This window comes from Leucoraja erinacea, chromosome 4 (genome assembly GCF_028641065.1).
Source record: "Leucoraja erinacea ecotype New England chromosome 4, Leri_hhj_1, whole genome shotgun sequence".
Taxonomy (NCBI): domain Eukaryota; kingdom Metazoa; phylum Chordata; class Chondrichthyes; order Rajiformes; family Rajidae; genus Leucoraja; species Leucoraja erinaceus.
Window position 1 is genome coordinate 29,027,532 of NC_073380.1, and position 17,901 is coordinate 29,045,432.

The 17,901-nt window shown below is 44.4% G+C and overlaps 1 protein-coding gene across 1 annotated transcript in view; it reads right to left on the bottom strand.

Moving 5' to 3' along the window:
• Positions 1-17,901, bottom strand: part of lama1 (laminin, alpha 1) — a 273,548-nt gene that overhangs the window by 68,622 nt on the left and 187,025 nt on the right. Inside the window, exons 38-42 of the mRNA XM_055633912.1 lie at positions 14,793-14,909; positions 9,190-9,353; positions 8,165-8,303; positions 7,592-7,694; positions 4,721-4,837 (exon numbers count right to left, since the gene is read on the bottom strand). Coding sequence (XP_055489887.1) covers positions 4,721-4,837; positions 7,592-7,694; positions 8,165-8,303; positions 9,190-9,353; positions 14,793-14,909 — 640 coding nt within the window. The remainder of the gene's footprint in view (positions 1-4,720; positions 4,838-7,591; positions 7,695-8,164; positions 8,304-9,189; positions 9,354-14,792; positions 14,910-17,901) is intronic.

Below are 17,901 nucleotides of genomic sequence, written 5' to 3' on the forward strand. Positions count from 1 at the left end.
GTATTTCTAATATAGTTCATTGTGTATTGCATGTCATATCTGCTTTCTTCCATCTCTTTCTCTCTCTCTCTCTCTCTGTGTTGGCTGCAGCCATCGTCTGCTTCGGTGAGGGAAGCAGGTCGATGATTGATCGAAAGGCGCCAAGGAGACTGTGTCTGAGTGGCCGCCGAGTGACCAGAACATTATGTGATTGGACACAATGCCCTTGGAGATGGCGGCTGATTGGACGTGAGGAGACCGATTTGTTGATTGGATGGGAATTTTAAGGGAATCTGGTTGGTGATTGGGCGCAACCCCCTTAGCGATAACGGTTGATTGGCCGCCAAATAATTGGGCACAAAAAATTGAAAATAGGAAAACAATATAATCGGAATTACGATTTAAATCGGAAGAATATCATGCCTGATCTGCAGCAAAGATACTAGTATCTTTGATCTGCAGTTCCTTCCTATTGAAGAACCCTGGCGCGAAAAAACTCCTAATCCATTCCCTCCACAGATGCCGCCTAGCCCGCTGAGTTCCTCCAGCACTCTGTATTTTTTATTTAACTCTTGAAATAGAAGTTAGACATAAAGCCGGAGTAACTCAGTGGGACAGGCAGCGACTCTGGACAGAGGACCCTTCTTCAGACTGAACTGAACTCTTGTCGGTGAGAGTACTTGTGATTGTCTGCAGAAGGGACTCGAACCGAAACGTCACCCACTCCCCAGAGCCGACGCTCGTCCCGCTGAGCCACTCCAGCCCCCCCCATGTCCGCCTTCAACTCCAGAGCCAACCAAAAAACACAGAGTGCTGGAGGAACTCAGCGGGCCAGGCGGCACCCACAGAGGGAACGGACCAGGAGCCGCCATGGGCCAGGGTTCCTCCCCCCCCCCCCCAACAGGAAGGAACCGCAGATGCAGCCATCCCCGCAAAACAGAGAGTTGTGAGTGTGTGGAATTCTAAGCCTCAGAGGGCGGTGGAGGCTGGTTCTCTGGATGCTTTCAAGAAAGTGTTAGATAGAGCTCTTTGGATAGCGGAGTTAAGGGATATGGAGAGAAGGCAGGAACAGGGTACTGATTGTGGATGATCAGCCATGATCACATTGAAAGGCCGAATGGCCTACTCCTGCACCTATTGTCTATTGTGTTCATATATCTGAATTCCTCAAATCTTCTTTGGATTGAGCTTTCTCGTTCATGATGAATACTTAATGAATTTGACTACATATTTCATGACATGAGACAACCCCCCACCCCACCTCCTCATCATCCTCCTCCTGCCCACCTTAATGTTTTTAAGCTTTAAGCTTTTTGCATCTTGAACAAATATAACTTCCACTTTATGTAAAGACTTCCCTAATGAGCTTTCACAAATTCCTTAAAATTCCCAACAAAGGACAGCTCTAAATCTTAAAAGAACATAGGAGAATATAATAGGCTCTTAAGTCTGTTCCACAAGCCAAGACAACAATGATAATTCTCAACCATGTTTACTTCCTTACTTGATCTCTATTTAGCTCAATTCTTTCAGTGTCTAAATATTTAAAGCCCTGTCCCACGGTACGAGTTCATTCCATGAGCTCTCCCGAGTTTGCCCTGATTCGAACTGGGAGATTTACGGTAAAGGGCACTTGTCGGTACTCGGGGCTCTCGTGGACATTTTCTCAACATGTTGAAAAATCTTCACAAGTCTTCCCGTGCTTACCTGCCGTTAGCGGTACGAGCCGCTAAGAGACGTCCCCGAGCTCCGACGTACTCGCTACGTTCATTCTCCGTGCTTACCACGAGTTTGATTTTTTTAAAACTCGGGAGAGCTCTTGGAATGGGACAGGGCTTTTATTAAATCCTGCTCTTGAATGTATTTAATGTCGGAGCATCCTTGGCAGTGTGGGCTGGGGAATTTTCATGTTCTTAAGTTGTAGGGGCAGAATTAGGCCATTCAGCCCATCATGTCTACTCTGTCATTCATACATGGCTGATCTTGAACATTTGAAGATTTACTGTCCTCTGACTGATGACATTACTCCATGACTCCTGATTCAGAGACAGTTTCTCCCCATCTGTTATCAGGCAATTGAACCATCCAATCATCAACTACAGAGCAGTTCTGACCCAACATCTACTTCATTGAAGATCCTCGGACCATCATTATCCAGACTTTACTGGACTTTATCTTGCAAATAACATTATTCCCTTCCTCCTGTGTCTGTACACTGTGGATGGCTAATCATATATAGTCTTTCCACGGACTAGATAGCATGCAACAAAAAGCTTTTCCCTGTACCTCGTGCATATGTCAATCAACTAACCGAATTACACTAAACTGACTCACTCCCAAATAACCAATCGCTTTTCCTGAGATGTTTACCTTGAGATATAGGCAACATCAACGTTCTGAGGGTCATTAATCATAACTCCATTGGATCAGCTACATCAATCCTGCAGTTGGCAACTCATCCGCAACCAACTAATGGGCTTTCCACCATTTCCATGCACAAGTCCAACAGCACTCAAGAAGCTTGACACTATCCATGATAAAGTACCTTGTGTGAATGGCACGCAATCCATCATCAGAGCTGCCAAGTTTTGTCAGAGCATTTCAGCATTCTAGTACCTGAAAATCAGTATTTTGCTGAGGAAATCAGTATTTTTACTTGGTGCCATTTTGCTGATTTATTTTTAATGTGCGGTCATACCCATGTAAGACTACAATGCATAACTTTGCGACCAATTGACGTCTTCCACGCACCTTACTTGACAGTGCATCCATTGCCATCTATTTGTATACTGCTATTTGAATGGCTGCTTCCTGCTTTTAGCTGATGTAGAAGCCATTTTGGAAGCCTCCCTCTCCCTCCCTCTCCTTCCTCTCTCTCCCTTCCTCCATCCCTCTCTCCATCCCTCTTGCCCTCCCTCTTTCACTCCCTCCCTCTACCTTTCCCTCCCTCCCTTTCTTTCTCCCTCCCTCTCTTATTCCCTCCTTCCCTCCCTCTCCTTCTCCCTCTCTCTCCCTCCCCTCTCCATCCTCTCCCTCTTTCCACCCCTCCCTCTCTCCCTCTTTCCACCCCTCCCTCTCTCCCCCTTGAGCCCACCCACCGTTCTGTAAAATGAAGGCCAATCCCAATGTAACTGCAATCCCACTGGTAACCTTTCACCATGAGGCTGATCCAGAATTCTACCACTGCCTGAAAAATAGTCAATAGCTCAACTTCCACTGAGAAAGAGAATTCCAGACTGAGAAAGAGAATACCAAAGACCAAATTTTCCTGAACAGTCTAACCTGTAGCGCTGTGGCCATATTGCAATGTTTAAAGCCCATAGCGCTCCAGCCAGTAGCGCTATATTTAGAACTAATAGCGCTTTGTTTAAATTCCCACGTGTTAAACTGACAGCGCTCTGTTTAAACCTGGAGCGGGACAGGCAGCGACTCTGGAGAGAAGGAATGGGTAACGTTTCTGGTCGAGACCCTTCTTCAGACTGAACTGAACTCTGTATTTAACAACACAAAATCGTACATCCGTATTCTAATCGCATTTCCGTACAAAATACGGAAAAGCCGTACTATTTGCCAGCTATGCATCGCCCTAAATTTTATTCCCTCCATTACTAGCGTTTTGTTGACAAAATGTGCCACACCTACAAAATGCACTGCAGCACTTATCCAGAATACTACAATGGCTACTCCAAAAGCACTCTATTGCTGAGGAGGCGAATGACAACAGATATATGGGAATAGCCCCCCCCCCCCCCCCCACACATCCATTTCCTGACTTGGAAATAGAGTGTCTTTGTGGTGGATGTGTTTAAATCCCAGAACTTACCTCATCACAGCCTTGAGGGAGCGCCTTCACAAGGACAGACGCAAATCAAGATGACGGCTCATTGCCACTTTCCCATGGGCATTGATTGGCAATAAATAATTGGCATTGTAAATTGCATAATGAAATTATGCCATGTCTTGATGTGTTATAGGTTCCGATTCTCTCTGCCCCAACATGGAGCAGTCCTGATTCTACTCTCCTTATCCCTCCTGTTTAGTTTCCTCTCCTCCTATCTGTGGGCAATCCAGATTCCTTCACACCACCACCTTGCTCTGCCAAAGTGCTGCCTGCCCTGAACCATCATCTCCTGGACTCCATCCCAATACCAAGAGCTAGGTTCCAATGTAATCCTATGCCTTCGATCACAACAAAGGCTCAATTTTCACTATCAGCCTCTAACAAAGACCTTGTAGGGCAGTATCAACTCCAAAAACATGCACCTCCCCACTGTTGCACCATTTAGCTATCCTGGAACTTTCCTTCATATTGTTCATAGATCTATATTCACCTCCTTGAGACAAACACTAAATTCTTAACATTTTGTTGTCAACTGTGCTCTAAAAAAATTACCCCAGACTTTTGCACGAAAGGCAGGAGTTTTGAGTTTAAATGCAGTTACGAGTATAATTTGACCCCACATTTTCTCATTAAGAATTCCTCACACAGGCCAGTATCACAGCAATCTCTCGAGAAATGCACAAACAATTTGAACACATTCATGGAAGTTAAACCACGGGTGACAGGGGTTATGGGGAGAAGGCAGGAGAATGGGGTAGTAGACTTGATGGGCCAAATGCCTAATTCTTCTCCTATCACTTATGACCTTATCTGCAGTTCCTCGTTTCTACTCTCTTATAAAATATATTATATCTTTGCAATTAAGGAGTTTGGTGTGTTCCTGTTCTCCAGATTACTTACCATTAGGTAACTGTGCCAGTAGCTGCATTGGCTCACTCAGCAGACTGCTTACATTGTGTGCGCTCTTTTGAAGTTGGTCAACTTTATCTTTCAATCCACTCAGCTGGTTGACAAGACCTGAACAAATGAGGGAACCAAAGCAAATCTTCAGATACAATACCGTAGACATGGCGACAGGCCCTTCAACCCATCAAGTCTATGCTGACCATTAAGCACCCATTACATGAGTCCAGCACTAATCCAATTTTACTCTTCCCATAATCCTGGTATCAGCATCCTCCCATCCCAAGGATTTGAGGGTTGATGTGTTAATTGGGTGTGTACAAATATACAGGCACTCCCCGACTTACATAATGGTTACGATCCCTGAACCCTTACATTAGTCAGATTTTGTGTGTCAGAATCATCAACCCTATGTCCCGCCCAAAATAACTTACTGAATCTGAAGGAGGATCTCCACCCGAAACGTCACCATTCTATGTTCTCCATAGATGCTGCCTGACCCAGTGAGTTACTCCAGCATTCTGTGTCTGCCACTGAGAGTATAAACTGTCTCAGTGGTGCCTAGCTGCATCTGGGGCACTTTCTGCGGCGTGCGGCCTTGTGGGTAAGTATTGCCAGCTTGCGTTCCGTCTCACCATTGGGCCACTTCCTGTGGCGCACAGCCTTCAGGGTAAACACCGTCGTCATTGCTGATTTGTTTCCAATCTAAACTTGAGTGATTGTACAGTGTTGTGGAAATTACAATCTGCCAGAATTATTGGTCGGTTGGGGGTGCTGCTATTCGGCTGCCCTGCCAGCAATGTGTTCGTTATTTCAAATGGTTTTTTTTTAGTATATCCAAATGTTTGTTTTGGTGTCTTTTGGTATGTCTTGTGTGGGGGTTGGTGGGGGAAAACCGTTTTTCAATCACTTCCTCGACGGAGAGACGACTTTTTCCATGCTGCTTCTCTGCCTCCCCTCTCGCGGCCTAACCGTTTGGATGGGAGCGGCCTTTCCCGGAGTCGGGTCCAGATCTTCAGCAGCGGACGCAGTGTGGACTTTTCCATCACGGAACGGGGTGGACCCTTGCTGGGAGTCGCCAGAAAGGAGTGCTCCGATCGCTGGCCTGGTGACCGGCATTGTGGGGCTGGGGTCTGTGGAGCTTCTAGCCGCGGGCCATGGCATGGACTTACCATCTGGAGCCTGGGATCCCTTGATGAGTTCGAACCGCCGGCCTGCGACCTATAACATCCTGAAGCCGCGGTCTCTGGTAGGAAAGTGACCGATTCGGGCACTCCAAACCGCGGAGTGTGCTCGACCATTGGAGTTTCGATCATCCAGACCAGAGGACCTGTACATCTGGTCATCCGTAGCGGCGACTGCGGAGGGTTCATGGCCTCGACCAAGGATGAACTGGTGAGGAGGACTGACTGAACTTTGTTGCCTTCCACCACACTGAAGAATGCTGTGGTGGATGTTCATGGTGAATTCTATCGTGTATTGTGTGTTCTTTTTTCAATTGTGTCACTGCATGGCAAATTCATTTCACTGTACCTTAGTTGGTGCATGTGACGAATAAATTTGTATTGTATTGTATTGTATTGTTATTTATGTAAGTGTGAGTTGATATAAGCAATCTATTGTGTAAGTCAGGGAGTGTCCACAGTGGCAATTCACCCCCTACTCGCATCTATTTTGGATGCGGGAGAAAACCAAGCACCGAGGAAACTGATGCAGTTACAGGGAGAAGGTGTAAATCCCACACATACACGACCCAGGGTCAGGATCGAACCTGGGTTTCAGGAGCTGTGAGGGAGTGGCCGTACATTCAGTTCGGCCCTGTAAGGAAACTTTTGGTCTCTTCTAGAATAAGCTCCTCTTCTGTTTGTATCTTCTCATACCACACACTTACTTCAGAGCCATGAACACTTCAGTGGGTCCTTGGCAAAAGCCTCTTGCCAGTCCTGTCTGCCTACTGAGTAATTCAAAATGCTGGATTCTCAGCGGAACAGACAGCATATTCTGGATACAAGGAAAGGGTGATGTTTCAGGTCAAGACCCTTCTTCAGACTGAGAGTCAGGGGAGAGGGAGACTAGGGATATAGAAGGGCAAGGTGTGAAAATGACAGATCAAAGCAGAAGATGACCAAGGAAATGTTGAGCAAGGACAACAAACCCTTTGGCCCAACTCCTGTCTGCTCAAGCCTTATCTAACCTAGTCCCATTTGCCTGCCCGTGGTCCTTAGTCCTTTAAACCTTTCCTATCCATGTACCTGTCCATGTCTTTTAAATGCTGCTATAGCACCTGCCTCAACTACTATCTCTGGAGGCACATTCCATATACCTACCAAAAAAATGCCCCTTTGGGGGCAAGATTCTATTAAATCTTGCCCATCACACCTTAAACATATGTTCAATTGTTTTTGATTCCCCTTGGATTAAAGATTGGGATGGCAAAGTGGAGGGTGGTAGAGTTGCTGCCACAGACCCGGGTTCAATCCTGACCATGGGTGTTGTCTGTACAGAGTTTGTATGTTCTCCCTGTGACCACGTGGGTTTTCTCCAGGTGCTCGGGTTTCCCCCCACATTCCAAAGACGTGTGGGTGTGTAGGTTAATTAGCTCTGTAAATTGTGCCTGTGTAGGATTGAACTAGTGTAGGGGTGATTGTTGGTCGCCATGGACTCGGTGGGCCTCTTTCCACGCCGAATCTCTCAAAACTAAACCAAACTCTGTGCATTCGCCCCCAATCTATTCCCCTCATTTCCCCTTGCAGCAAGTCCAACTTTGCTATAATATACCCCATTGCCCAGCAAGTTTTGTCCTACAATCATTTCTAGAGTAAGTTGCAATGATCAATACTGTATGTCAAAATTGGACAGGTTATTCACCAGCAGTTTTCTTTTTCAAATCATTGGCATCATTCAGGAGCTTTGAACTGTGCACAACTGACTCCTTGCCGACTTCGTCCAGTGGCTTTTGAGGACCCTTGGCCTGGCAAGATAACAGAAAGGCAAATTTGAATGCAGGATTATCCAGTCATTACATACAAAGCATAAAGTCATCGACTGTAAAGGGCCTGTCCCACTTGCCGATTTTTTTCGACGACTGCCGGCGTCATTGACTGACGTATCAGAGTCGCCGAAAAATTTTGAACATTTCAGAATCCAGCGGTGACAAAAAAAATGTTGCGACACTTGAGGAAACACCGCGCGTCAATATGTCATCACGCCGCGACTTTTTTGGTGACCTGATATGTCAGTCAATGATGACAATAAAGTAGAAACATCTGAAAGCTGCAGAAGGACTACTTAACAAAAATTAAGTTGAAGCAAAATCACAACACAGTTCTTCATCTCTCATTTGCCACTTCACGACAAATATAGAACGACTGTTATTGGCTGGCGTTGATAAACCAACAGACTAAGACCCGGTTCAACTTATCCACTAGAGTAAGTACCCACCGATTTCAAAGCAGCATCAGCTTTGTTCCTTGCGTCCAAAGCAATAGCTGTGGCTTCTTCGACCAGGGCCTTGACGTTGGTGTGTGCATTCACAGCCACCGAGGAATTCAGGGACATGTTCCTTACGGCTGCAAGCGAACTGATAAGAGAAAATGTTTCACTGCAAAGGCTAGCATGGAATCATTCACATAGTCACACAGAGTGGAAACAGGCCCTTCCTGCCCAACTTGCCCACTGCAACCAACATGCCCCATCTACAATAGTCCTGCATGCAACCTCTCCCTATAGCTCAGGCCTTAGAGTCCTGGCAACATCCTCGTAAATCTTCTCTCCACCCTTGTCGGCTTGATAACATCTTTCCTATAACATGGTGCCCAAAACTGAACACATTACTCTAAATGTGGCCTCACTGTCTTATATAACTGCAACATGACCTCCCAACTTCTACAGTCAATACTCTAATAGATGATGGCCACCCTATCTATCTGTGATGCCAATCTCAATGAACTATGTACCTGCACTCCCAGATCCCTCTGCTCAACAACACTCCCCAGAGTGATTTTTTTAAAATATGACATTCCTCTTTGCATTTATTCATTATTTTGCATTATTCTGACCTGAGAATGAGATGCGGGGGGGGGGGGGGGGGGGGGGGGGGGGGGGGAGAGGGGGGGGGAGAGAGAGAGGAGGGAGAGGGGAGGAGGGGGGGGGAGGGAGGGAAGTGAGATTGTGAGGGAGAAAGGGAAGGAGAGAGAGAGACGGAGGGTGATTCTTGAACCTCATATTTGTCTCAAGAAATAAAGCACGTTGGGTGAGCTCACCTTACTGTCTGTACCAGTGTATTTGTTATTGATCTGGCTTCAGGACCAATGCCACGAGAGATATGGGGCAAATGCAGGCAAGCATAATTAGAGTAGATAGGGCATCTTGGTCAGTGTGGACAACATGGGCCAAAGGACCTGTTACATGCTGTCTGACTAATCTGCAGTTCTGTCGCTCCGAAAGCCATAATAACATGGACTGACCTGTTCAGCAGAGAAGCAAGGTTATGCATTTCCTCCGCATGACCTTCTGCCCTGTAGACAAGGCTGAGCACACTCTTCTGAGTCATCTCCATCACCAGCTTGTCAACGTGTCGTCTCACCTGGGCATTCCATAAATCCAGCTGATCGCTGTCTTGCTCCAGAATCTGTTGTCATAGATGCAGAGCAACACTTTTAACAAGTACTGAAAGTACACAAAAGGTAGCACAGTGGCACAGCAGTAGCATTGCTGCTTTGGCTTTGATTTTGACTACGGGTGCTATCTGTGTGGAGTATGCACTCTCTCCTTTGTATCCATGTGGAATTTCTCCGGGTGCTTTGGTTTCCTCCTACATTCCAAAGACGTCCATTTGAAGGTTAATTGGCTTCTGAAAATTTTTAAGTTGTCTCTAGTACGTACAATTGTGTTAATGTATAGGTTGATCGCTGGTCAGCACAGACTTGGTGGGCTGAAGGGCCTGTTTCCACTCTGTATCTCTAAAGTCTAAAGTCTGCACAGAGCTACTTGTTCCTTCTTGGGCTACAGCATGGCACAAAATACAATCAAATCACTGATCTCTGTGTAGTTTCTTTAAGCTCAGTACCAAGCTTTGTATCACACAGACCAGACCTCATACCATTGATTCCATCTACACTTCACGCTGCCTCTGAAAAGCAGCCAACATAGTTAGACTTGTCTCACCTACTGTGATTCCTTCTTTTCCCTGCTCCCTTCCGGCAGAAGGTACAGAAGCATGAAAGTGTGCACCACTAGACTTGGGAACAGTTCCCCCTCTAATCAGGCTTCTGAATGATCCTTCCAAAAGCTTTGGTACTGTACGATTCACCACTACCCCATTGAGGACATTGGACTTTTGTTTATGAAACTAATGCACGATAATACTGAGAACTATATTCAGCTCTCTGTATCTTCCCTTTTCCTCTATCTGTTCTTGAGTTTGACTTGATTGTATTTATGTATGGTATTTCTGATCTATTTAGAAGCATACAAAACAAAGCTTTTCACTGTACTTCAGTACACATGACAATAATAAATCTAAACCTAAAGTTGATTAATTCTGATCAACGCAGTGTAATAATTTCAACCAGGATAATGGTGGCTCAATATCCCAGCTGAGCGATGAAATCCATTTCCTGCGAGTCTGACCTAACTGTATGCAGTGGAAGATATTGGAACAAATGGGATTTCACTGGATATATATTGCATTGCACCCATGTGTAGGTAGGAATTGCAGATGCTGGTTTACATCGAAGATAGACACAAAATGCTGGAGTAACTCAGCAGGCCAGGCAGCATCTCTGGGTGAAGTTTCAGGTCGAGACCATTCTTCAAGATATATTGCATATACCTCACCTCATCCCCGGTGAATTCTGAAACTATCTCAGTAGCACATGCCACTGCCTGGATTTGCTTACAGGAAAAACAGCACACATGATAGAGGAAGGCAATTAAATAATTTATTTATAATTATTTGCACAAATGCAAATCATATTGAAATGTAATTATTTCAACTAGATTACAAAAATGTTCCACTTAATCTGTTGTTACTCCATCAACTGAGCTTTAATAATTCACACTGAATCAGACTTGTCACAATTCTAATTCCTTACAGGTTAAATATTAACTTGTCAAATGCAAAATTAACTTTCTGACGAGCATGGCAACCACTGGTTTAAAATAAACGAGCTTTTCTCCCCATCACATAATCGTAAATGGAAACATTGTCACAGAAATAGGCCCTTCAGCCTAACTCAAATATGCGGTGCAAGTGGGTACCTGAGCTGATCCAATTTGCATGCATTTGGCCCACATCCATCCAAACCTCTCCCTTCCATGCACTTGTCTACATGACTTGTAAACATCGCAATTGTACCTGCCTGCCTTTACCATTTCCTCGAGTAGTTCCATGTGATAGTGAAAAGAAAGAGATTAGTTAAAACAAATGTAGGTCCCTTGCAGTCAGAAACAGGTGAGTTGATCATGGGGAACAAGGATATGGCGGACCAATTGAATAACTACTTTGGTTCCGTCTTCACTAAGGAAGACATAAATGATCTGCCGGAAATAGCAGGAAATAGGGGCCCGCGGGTCAAAGGAGGTGGAGGAATTGAGTGAAATCCAGGTTAGTCGGGAAGTGGTGTTGGGTAAATTGAATGGATTAAAGGCCGATAAATCCCCAGGGCCAGATAGGCTGCATCCCAGAGTACTTAAGGAAGTAGCTCCAGAAATAGTGGATGCATTAGTAATAATCTTTCAAAACTCTTTAGATTCTGGAGTAGTTCCAGAGGATTGGCGGGTAGCAAACGTAACCCCACTTTTTAAGAAGGGAGGGAGAGAGAAAATGGGGAATTACAGACCAGTTAGTCTAACATCGGTAGTGGGGAAACTGCTAGAGTCAGTTATTAAAGATGGGATAGCAGCACATTTGGAAAGTGGTGAAATCATTGGACAAAGTCAGCATGGATTTACGAAAGGTAAATCATGTCTGACGAATCTTATAGAATTTTTCGAGGATGTAACTAGTAGCGTGGATAGGGGAGAACCAGTGGATGTGGTGTATCTGGACTTCCAGAAGGCTTTCGACAAGGTCCCACATAAGAGATTAGTATACAAACTTAAAGCACATGGCATTGGGGGGTTCAGTATTAATGTGGATAGAGAACTGGCTGGCAAACAGGAAGCAAAGAGTAGGAGTAAACGGGTCCTTTTCACAATGGCAGGCAGTGACTAGTGGGGTACCGCAAGGCTCAGTACTGGGACCCCAGCTATTTACAATATATATTAATGATCTGGATGAGGAAATTGAAGGCAATATCTCCAAGTTTGCGGATGACACTAAGCTGGGGGGCAGCGTTAGGTGTGAGGAGGATGCTAGGAGACTGCAAGGTGACTTGGATAGGCTGGGTGAGTGGGCAAATGTTTGGCAGATGCAGTATAATGTGGATAAATGTGAGGTTATCCATTTTGGTGGCAAAAACGGGAAAGCAGATTATTATCTAAATGGTGGCCGATTGGGAAAGGGAGAGATACAGCGAGACCTGGGTGTCATGGTACACCAGTCATTGAAGGTAGGCATGCAGGTGCAGCAGGCAGTAAAGAAAGCAAATGGTATGTTGGCTTTCATAGCAAGAGGATTTGAGTATAGGAGCAGGGAGGTTCTACTGCAGTTGTACAGGGTCTTGGTGAGACCACACCTGGAGTATTGCATGCAGTTTTGGTCTCCAAATCTGAGGAAGGACATTATTGCCATAGAGGGAGTGCAGAGAAGGTTCACCAGACTGATTCCTGGGATGTCAGGACTGTCTTATGAAGAAAGACTGGATAGACTTGGTTTATACTCTCTAGCATTTAGGAGATTGAGAGGGGATCTTATAGAAACTTACAAAATTCTTAAGGGGTTGGACAGGCTAGATGCAGGAAGATTGTTCCCGATGTTGGGGAAGTCCAGGACAAGGGGTCACAGCTTAAGGATAAGGGGGAAATCCTTTAGAACCGAGATGAGGAGAACTTTTTTCACACAGAGAGTGGTGAATCTCTGGAACTCTCTGCCACAGAGGGTAGTTGAGGCCAGTTCATTGGCTATATTTAAGAGGGAGTTAGATGTGGCCCTTGTGGCCAAGGGGATCAGAGGGTATGGAGAGAAGGCAGGTACGGGATACTGAGTTGGATGATCAGCCATGATCATATTGAATGGCGGTGCAGGCTCGAAGGGCCGAATGGCCTACTCCTGCACCTAATTTCTATGTTTCTATGTTTCTATGTAGTTTGTACCACGCTCCCACCACCTTTATTGTGGAAAAAGGTGCCCCCAGGTCTCCTTTAATATTTCCCCCTCTCGCCTTAAATTTATACCCTCAGGTTCAGGACTGCCCTACATCAGAAAATGATTGTGGACCAATCACCTTCATTATGTCTCTCATGATTTTATATACCTCTATAATGTCACACTTGTGCTACAGGGAAAAAATGCCTCAGCCTATCCCATCTCCCCTTAAAATGTAAGTCCTCCAGTGCCGATAACATCCTCATGAATCTTTTAGAGACAGAGAGTCATATGATATGGATGCAGGCCCTACAGCTCAACCCGTCCATGCCGATCAAGATGTCCCATCCAAATTAATCCCATTGTCCGTACCTGATATATATCCCTCTGAACGTTTCCCATTCATGTACCTATCCAAATGTATTTTAAATGTTGTTATTGTGCGTGCCTCAACTACTTCCTCTGGCAACTGGTTCCATACACCCACCACTATCTGTGTGATCTTATGGCATGCTGGCCTCATGATTTTATACCACTGTAAAATCACCCTCAGCCTTCTGTGCTCTAAGTAACAAAGTCCGAGCCTGCCAAACCTCTTCCTATAGTTCAGACCCTTCAGTCCTGGCAATATCATCGTGAATCTTCTCTGCAGTCTTCTCAGCTTAATGTTATCTTTCCTCTCGCAGGGTGACTAAAGTAAACACAAGTGTGGCCTCACAAGCTTTTTATACCACAGCAACATAACATCCCAAATTCTATACTCAATTCCCTGACTGAAGGGGAGCGTTCCAAAAGCCTTCTACACCCGCCTATCTGCCTGTGAGCCAGTTTTGGGGAACTATGTACTTATAATCTTAGATCCCTCTGCTCTACAATACTCCCTTGACCCCATTCATTGTGAAGGTCCTGCCCTGGTTTGACACACCAAAATGTATCACCTCACTCTTCTTTGAGTTAAACTGCATTTGCCATTCCTTGGCCCACGTACCTGGCAATTCAAGATCCTGCTGTGACTCTTGATGAACATCTTCACTGAATACAATACCACCTATTTTGGTGTTATCTGCATGTTTACTAATCATATCTTAAGTTAATAATCTTGAAGTTTCTGCATTCTTTTCAGTCAAAAATCATCCTCTAGCTAAGCAACTAGAACTGCACGTAATAGTCCAAGTGAGCTCTCTTGTACACAGTGGATGGCTCAATTGTAATCAGGTATAGTCTTTCTGCTGACAGGTTAGCACACAACAAACTTACACTTTTACTGTCTTACACACTAGGGACAATTTACAATCTTTTACTGAAGCCAATTAACAAACAAGTCTTTGGAGTGTGTGAGGAAACCGGCGAAAACCAACATGGTCACAAACCCACAAATGTACAAACTCCGTACAGACAGCACCCATAGTCAGGATCAATCACGGGTCTATGGCACTGTAAGGCAGCAACTCTACCGTTGTGCCACCATGCCGACATGCAGATTAATGATCAGCTCCAAGATATGTACAATTTTGAAATTACTTAGCACATTTTACAGGACATCGAATTATGCCTGTTCTTCAGATGAGAGCACTGATGGTATAAATTAATTCCCACGAACCAGTTAACATGATCAGACTTTGGAAGTGAGTATAACATGCGTCTCTACAGCAAGCGTAGAGCAACAGAGTGATGACAAATATCTACCCTCTGTTCTTCCTTATCCATACTTCTGACCACCTGAAGACTTGCTAGGAACAAGTTACCAGCCTGTTCCCCAAGCCAGTAATGGTGGGTTACAGTGTTATGCTAATAGAAGTTAACAGTTACAACAAAACTTACAGCTGTGCTGTTGACAACATCTTTCACCATATTTGCTGCATGGTCGACCATTTCTCTTCCCTCTTGAGTCAGGTTTACTGTCAGTGCTCTAGTTCTCTTCACTGTCTGCTGCTTCACCTATGGGATATAATCATGTTTGATTATCAGTTAGCAAATTGGATAAAACATACATAAAACTTTACACAGTACAGCAATTGAACTGGCCCTTCGGCCCACAATGTCCATGCCGAACATGGTACCAGGATAAGCTAATCTCCTCTGCCTGTTCGTGAAAAAAATAGGCCTCCATCCCATGTATACCCCATCCCAATACTTATCCCAAAGCCTCAATAAATAGAATCATCTTTTTCAATATTAACTAAAGGGATTAAAAATATCTAATTTAAGAACATTATTATTATTAATATGCACTGTTATTAGGGACTCTAGGGAGTACGTTTTCAGAGCTTTGCAGAAGTTGCTGAAAATGTAGGAGACCATGAATTACTGGGTGTTTTACTCAATTTATGAACAGATAAGGCACATGAAGTTCTGAAGTTCTTAGTACAAAGGGCAAAGTTCAGTGAACCATCAGCTCTGTCCAGGAACTGGAATTAACAGCGAGAACCTTCAGTGTCTTCAGGATTCAAATGTATTTCTTACCAATTTTCACCATTGACAGACCATATCTGAGAAATATTTAACAAAGATTCAAGTCTTTTGTAGTCTTTGCAAACCTTACATAGAGCATCGACAGTACAGCACAAAAACATTCCCTTCAGTCCACAGTCATCTCCTCTGCCTGTATATCTCTCCATTCCCTGTATATCCATGTGCTTATCTAAAAGCCACTTAAATGCCACTCTCGTATCTGCCTCCATCACCAGCCCTTGCAGTGTGCTCGGAGCATCCACTACTCTCTGTGTAAAAGACTTGCCCCGCACATCTACTTTAAATTTTGCCCTGCTCCACGTAAAGCTATGGCCTGTAATCTCTGACAGAAATTACAGCAGTCTACAGAAAGCCACTTTCACCATATTCTGTTACCTTATTTATACTGTGTAGGAAAGAACTGCAGACGCTGGTTTAAATCGAAGGTAGACACAAAATGCTGGAGTAACTCAGCGGGACAAACAGCATCTCTAGAGAGAAGGAATGGGTGAAGTTTCGGGTCGAGACCCTTATTTTTACTGTCATTTGGATGGTATGAAACTCCCTCATTAAGTGGAGTGTCATGTAATTAAAAAAATAAATCTCTTTCTTGATACTAAGATTCCTGATATGTGTTAGAATATGATATAGAAATCGGGAGATCATGTTACAGTTGTACAAGACATTGGTGAGGCCACATTTGTAGTTTTGTGTTCAGTTTTGGTCACCCTGTTATAGGAAAGATGTTGCTAAACCAGAAAGGGTGCAGACAAGATTTACGGGGATGTTGCCAGGACTTGAGAGTCTGAGCTATAGGGAGAGGTTGAGCAGTTTTGGACTTTATTCCTTGGAGCACAGGTGGATGCGGGGTGATCTTATAGAGATGTATAAGATCATGCACAGTCTTTCTCCAAGAGCAGGGAAATTGAGAACCAGTGGACATAGTTTTAAGATGAGGGGGGAATGATGTAATAGGAACCTGAGGGGCAACATTTTTACACAAAGGGTGGTAGTTATAAACAAACTGCTGGAGGAGGTAGTTAAAGTAGGTACTATCACAGTATTTAAGAAACATTTAGACAGGCTACTTTTAGAGGCTTGTAGACCAAACATAGTTAAATGGGGCATCTTGGTCAGCATGGACAAGTTGGACCGAAAGGCTTGTTTCCATGCTGAATGACTTCGACCATTGTACTTGAGTTTGATTTGATTGTATTTATGTATACTATTATCTGATTTGATTGAATAGCATGCAAAACAAAGCTTTCCACTGCTCCTTGGTACATGCAGGGGCGGATTAACCATTAAGCAGACTACATAGAAACATAGAAATTAGGTGCAGGAGTAGGCCATTCGGCCTTTCGAGCCTGCACCGCCATTCAATATGATCATGGCTGATCATCCAACTCAGTATCCCGTACCTGCCTTCTCTCCATACCCCCTGATCCCCTTAGCCACAAGGGCCACATCTAACTCCCTCTTAAATATAGCCAATGAACTGGCCTCGACTACCCTCTGCGGCAGAGAGTTCCAGAGATTCACCACTCTCTGTGTGAAAAAAAAGTTCTTTTCATCTCGGTTTTAAAGGATTTCCCCCTTATCCTTAAGCTGTGACCCCTTGTCCTGGACTTCCACAACATTGGGAGCAATCTTTCCTGCATCTAGCCTGGCCAACCCCTTAAGAATTTTGTAAGTTTCTATAAGATCCCCTCTCAATCTCCTAAATTCTAGAGAGTATAAACCAAGTCTATCCAGTCTTTCATAAGACAGTCCTGACATCCCAGGAATCAGTCTGGTGAACCTTCTCTGCACTCCCTCTATGGCAATAATGTCCTTCCTCAGATTTGGAGACCAAAACTGTACGCAATACTCCAGGTGTGGTCTCACCAAGACCCTGTACAACTGCAGTAGAACCTCCCTGCTCCTATACTCAAATACTTTTGCACGTGCTTAGGGCACCAGGGCCAAAGGGGGCACCACAAAGTTGGGAAAAGGGTGAAAAGAAAAAAAAACGAATGAAGATTTGTAAAAAAAAAAAAAATTGATAAAACTAGCGCAAATTGATCATAATGTTCTGTTTCTTGATCATGGTGCACCCTAGGGTTATCATCCCAGGTGTACCACAAGGTGCACTCTGACCTCTGTCGGTCAGTAAGATCATTAACACTGTCACATGTTTCCTGTTGTGGAATATTCTCGACTGACCTCTGTGCCTCAGACATGATGTGTGCGATATCCTTGGAAATCTAAGACCACTGCACTGGTAAGATGTCATACAGCTTCAATGATCCTTTATTTAATTAGTATACATAGTCGTCTCTTATCTGTCGATCTTTTTTGAGACTTTTTGTGTCTACTTTTGCCTGATTTAAGCTATTTTTTGTTGGCGAGGTGCAGTGTCATAGCATGTGTTTAAAAGTAAAATGATGAAGCCAAATTCAGTTGGCATGACAGTCATTTCAATGACCCTCTCTGCCCC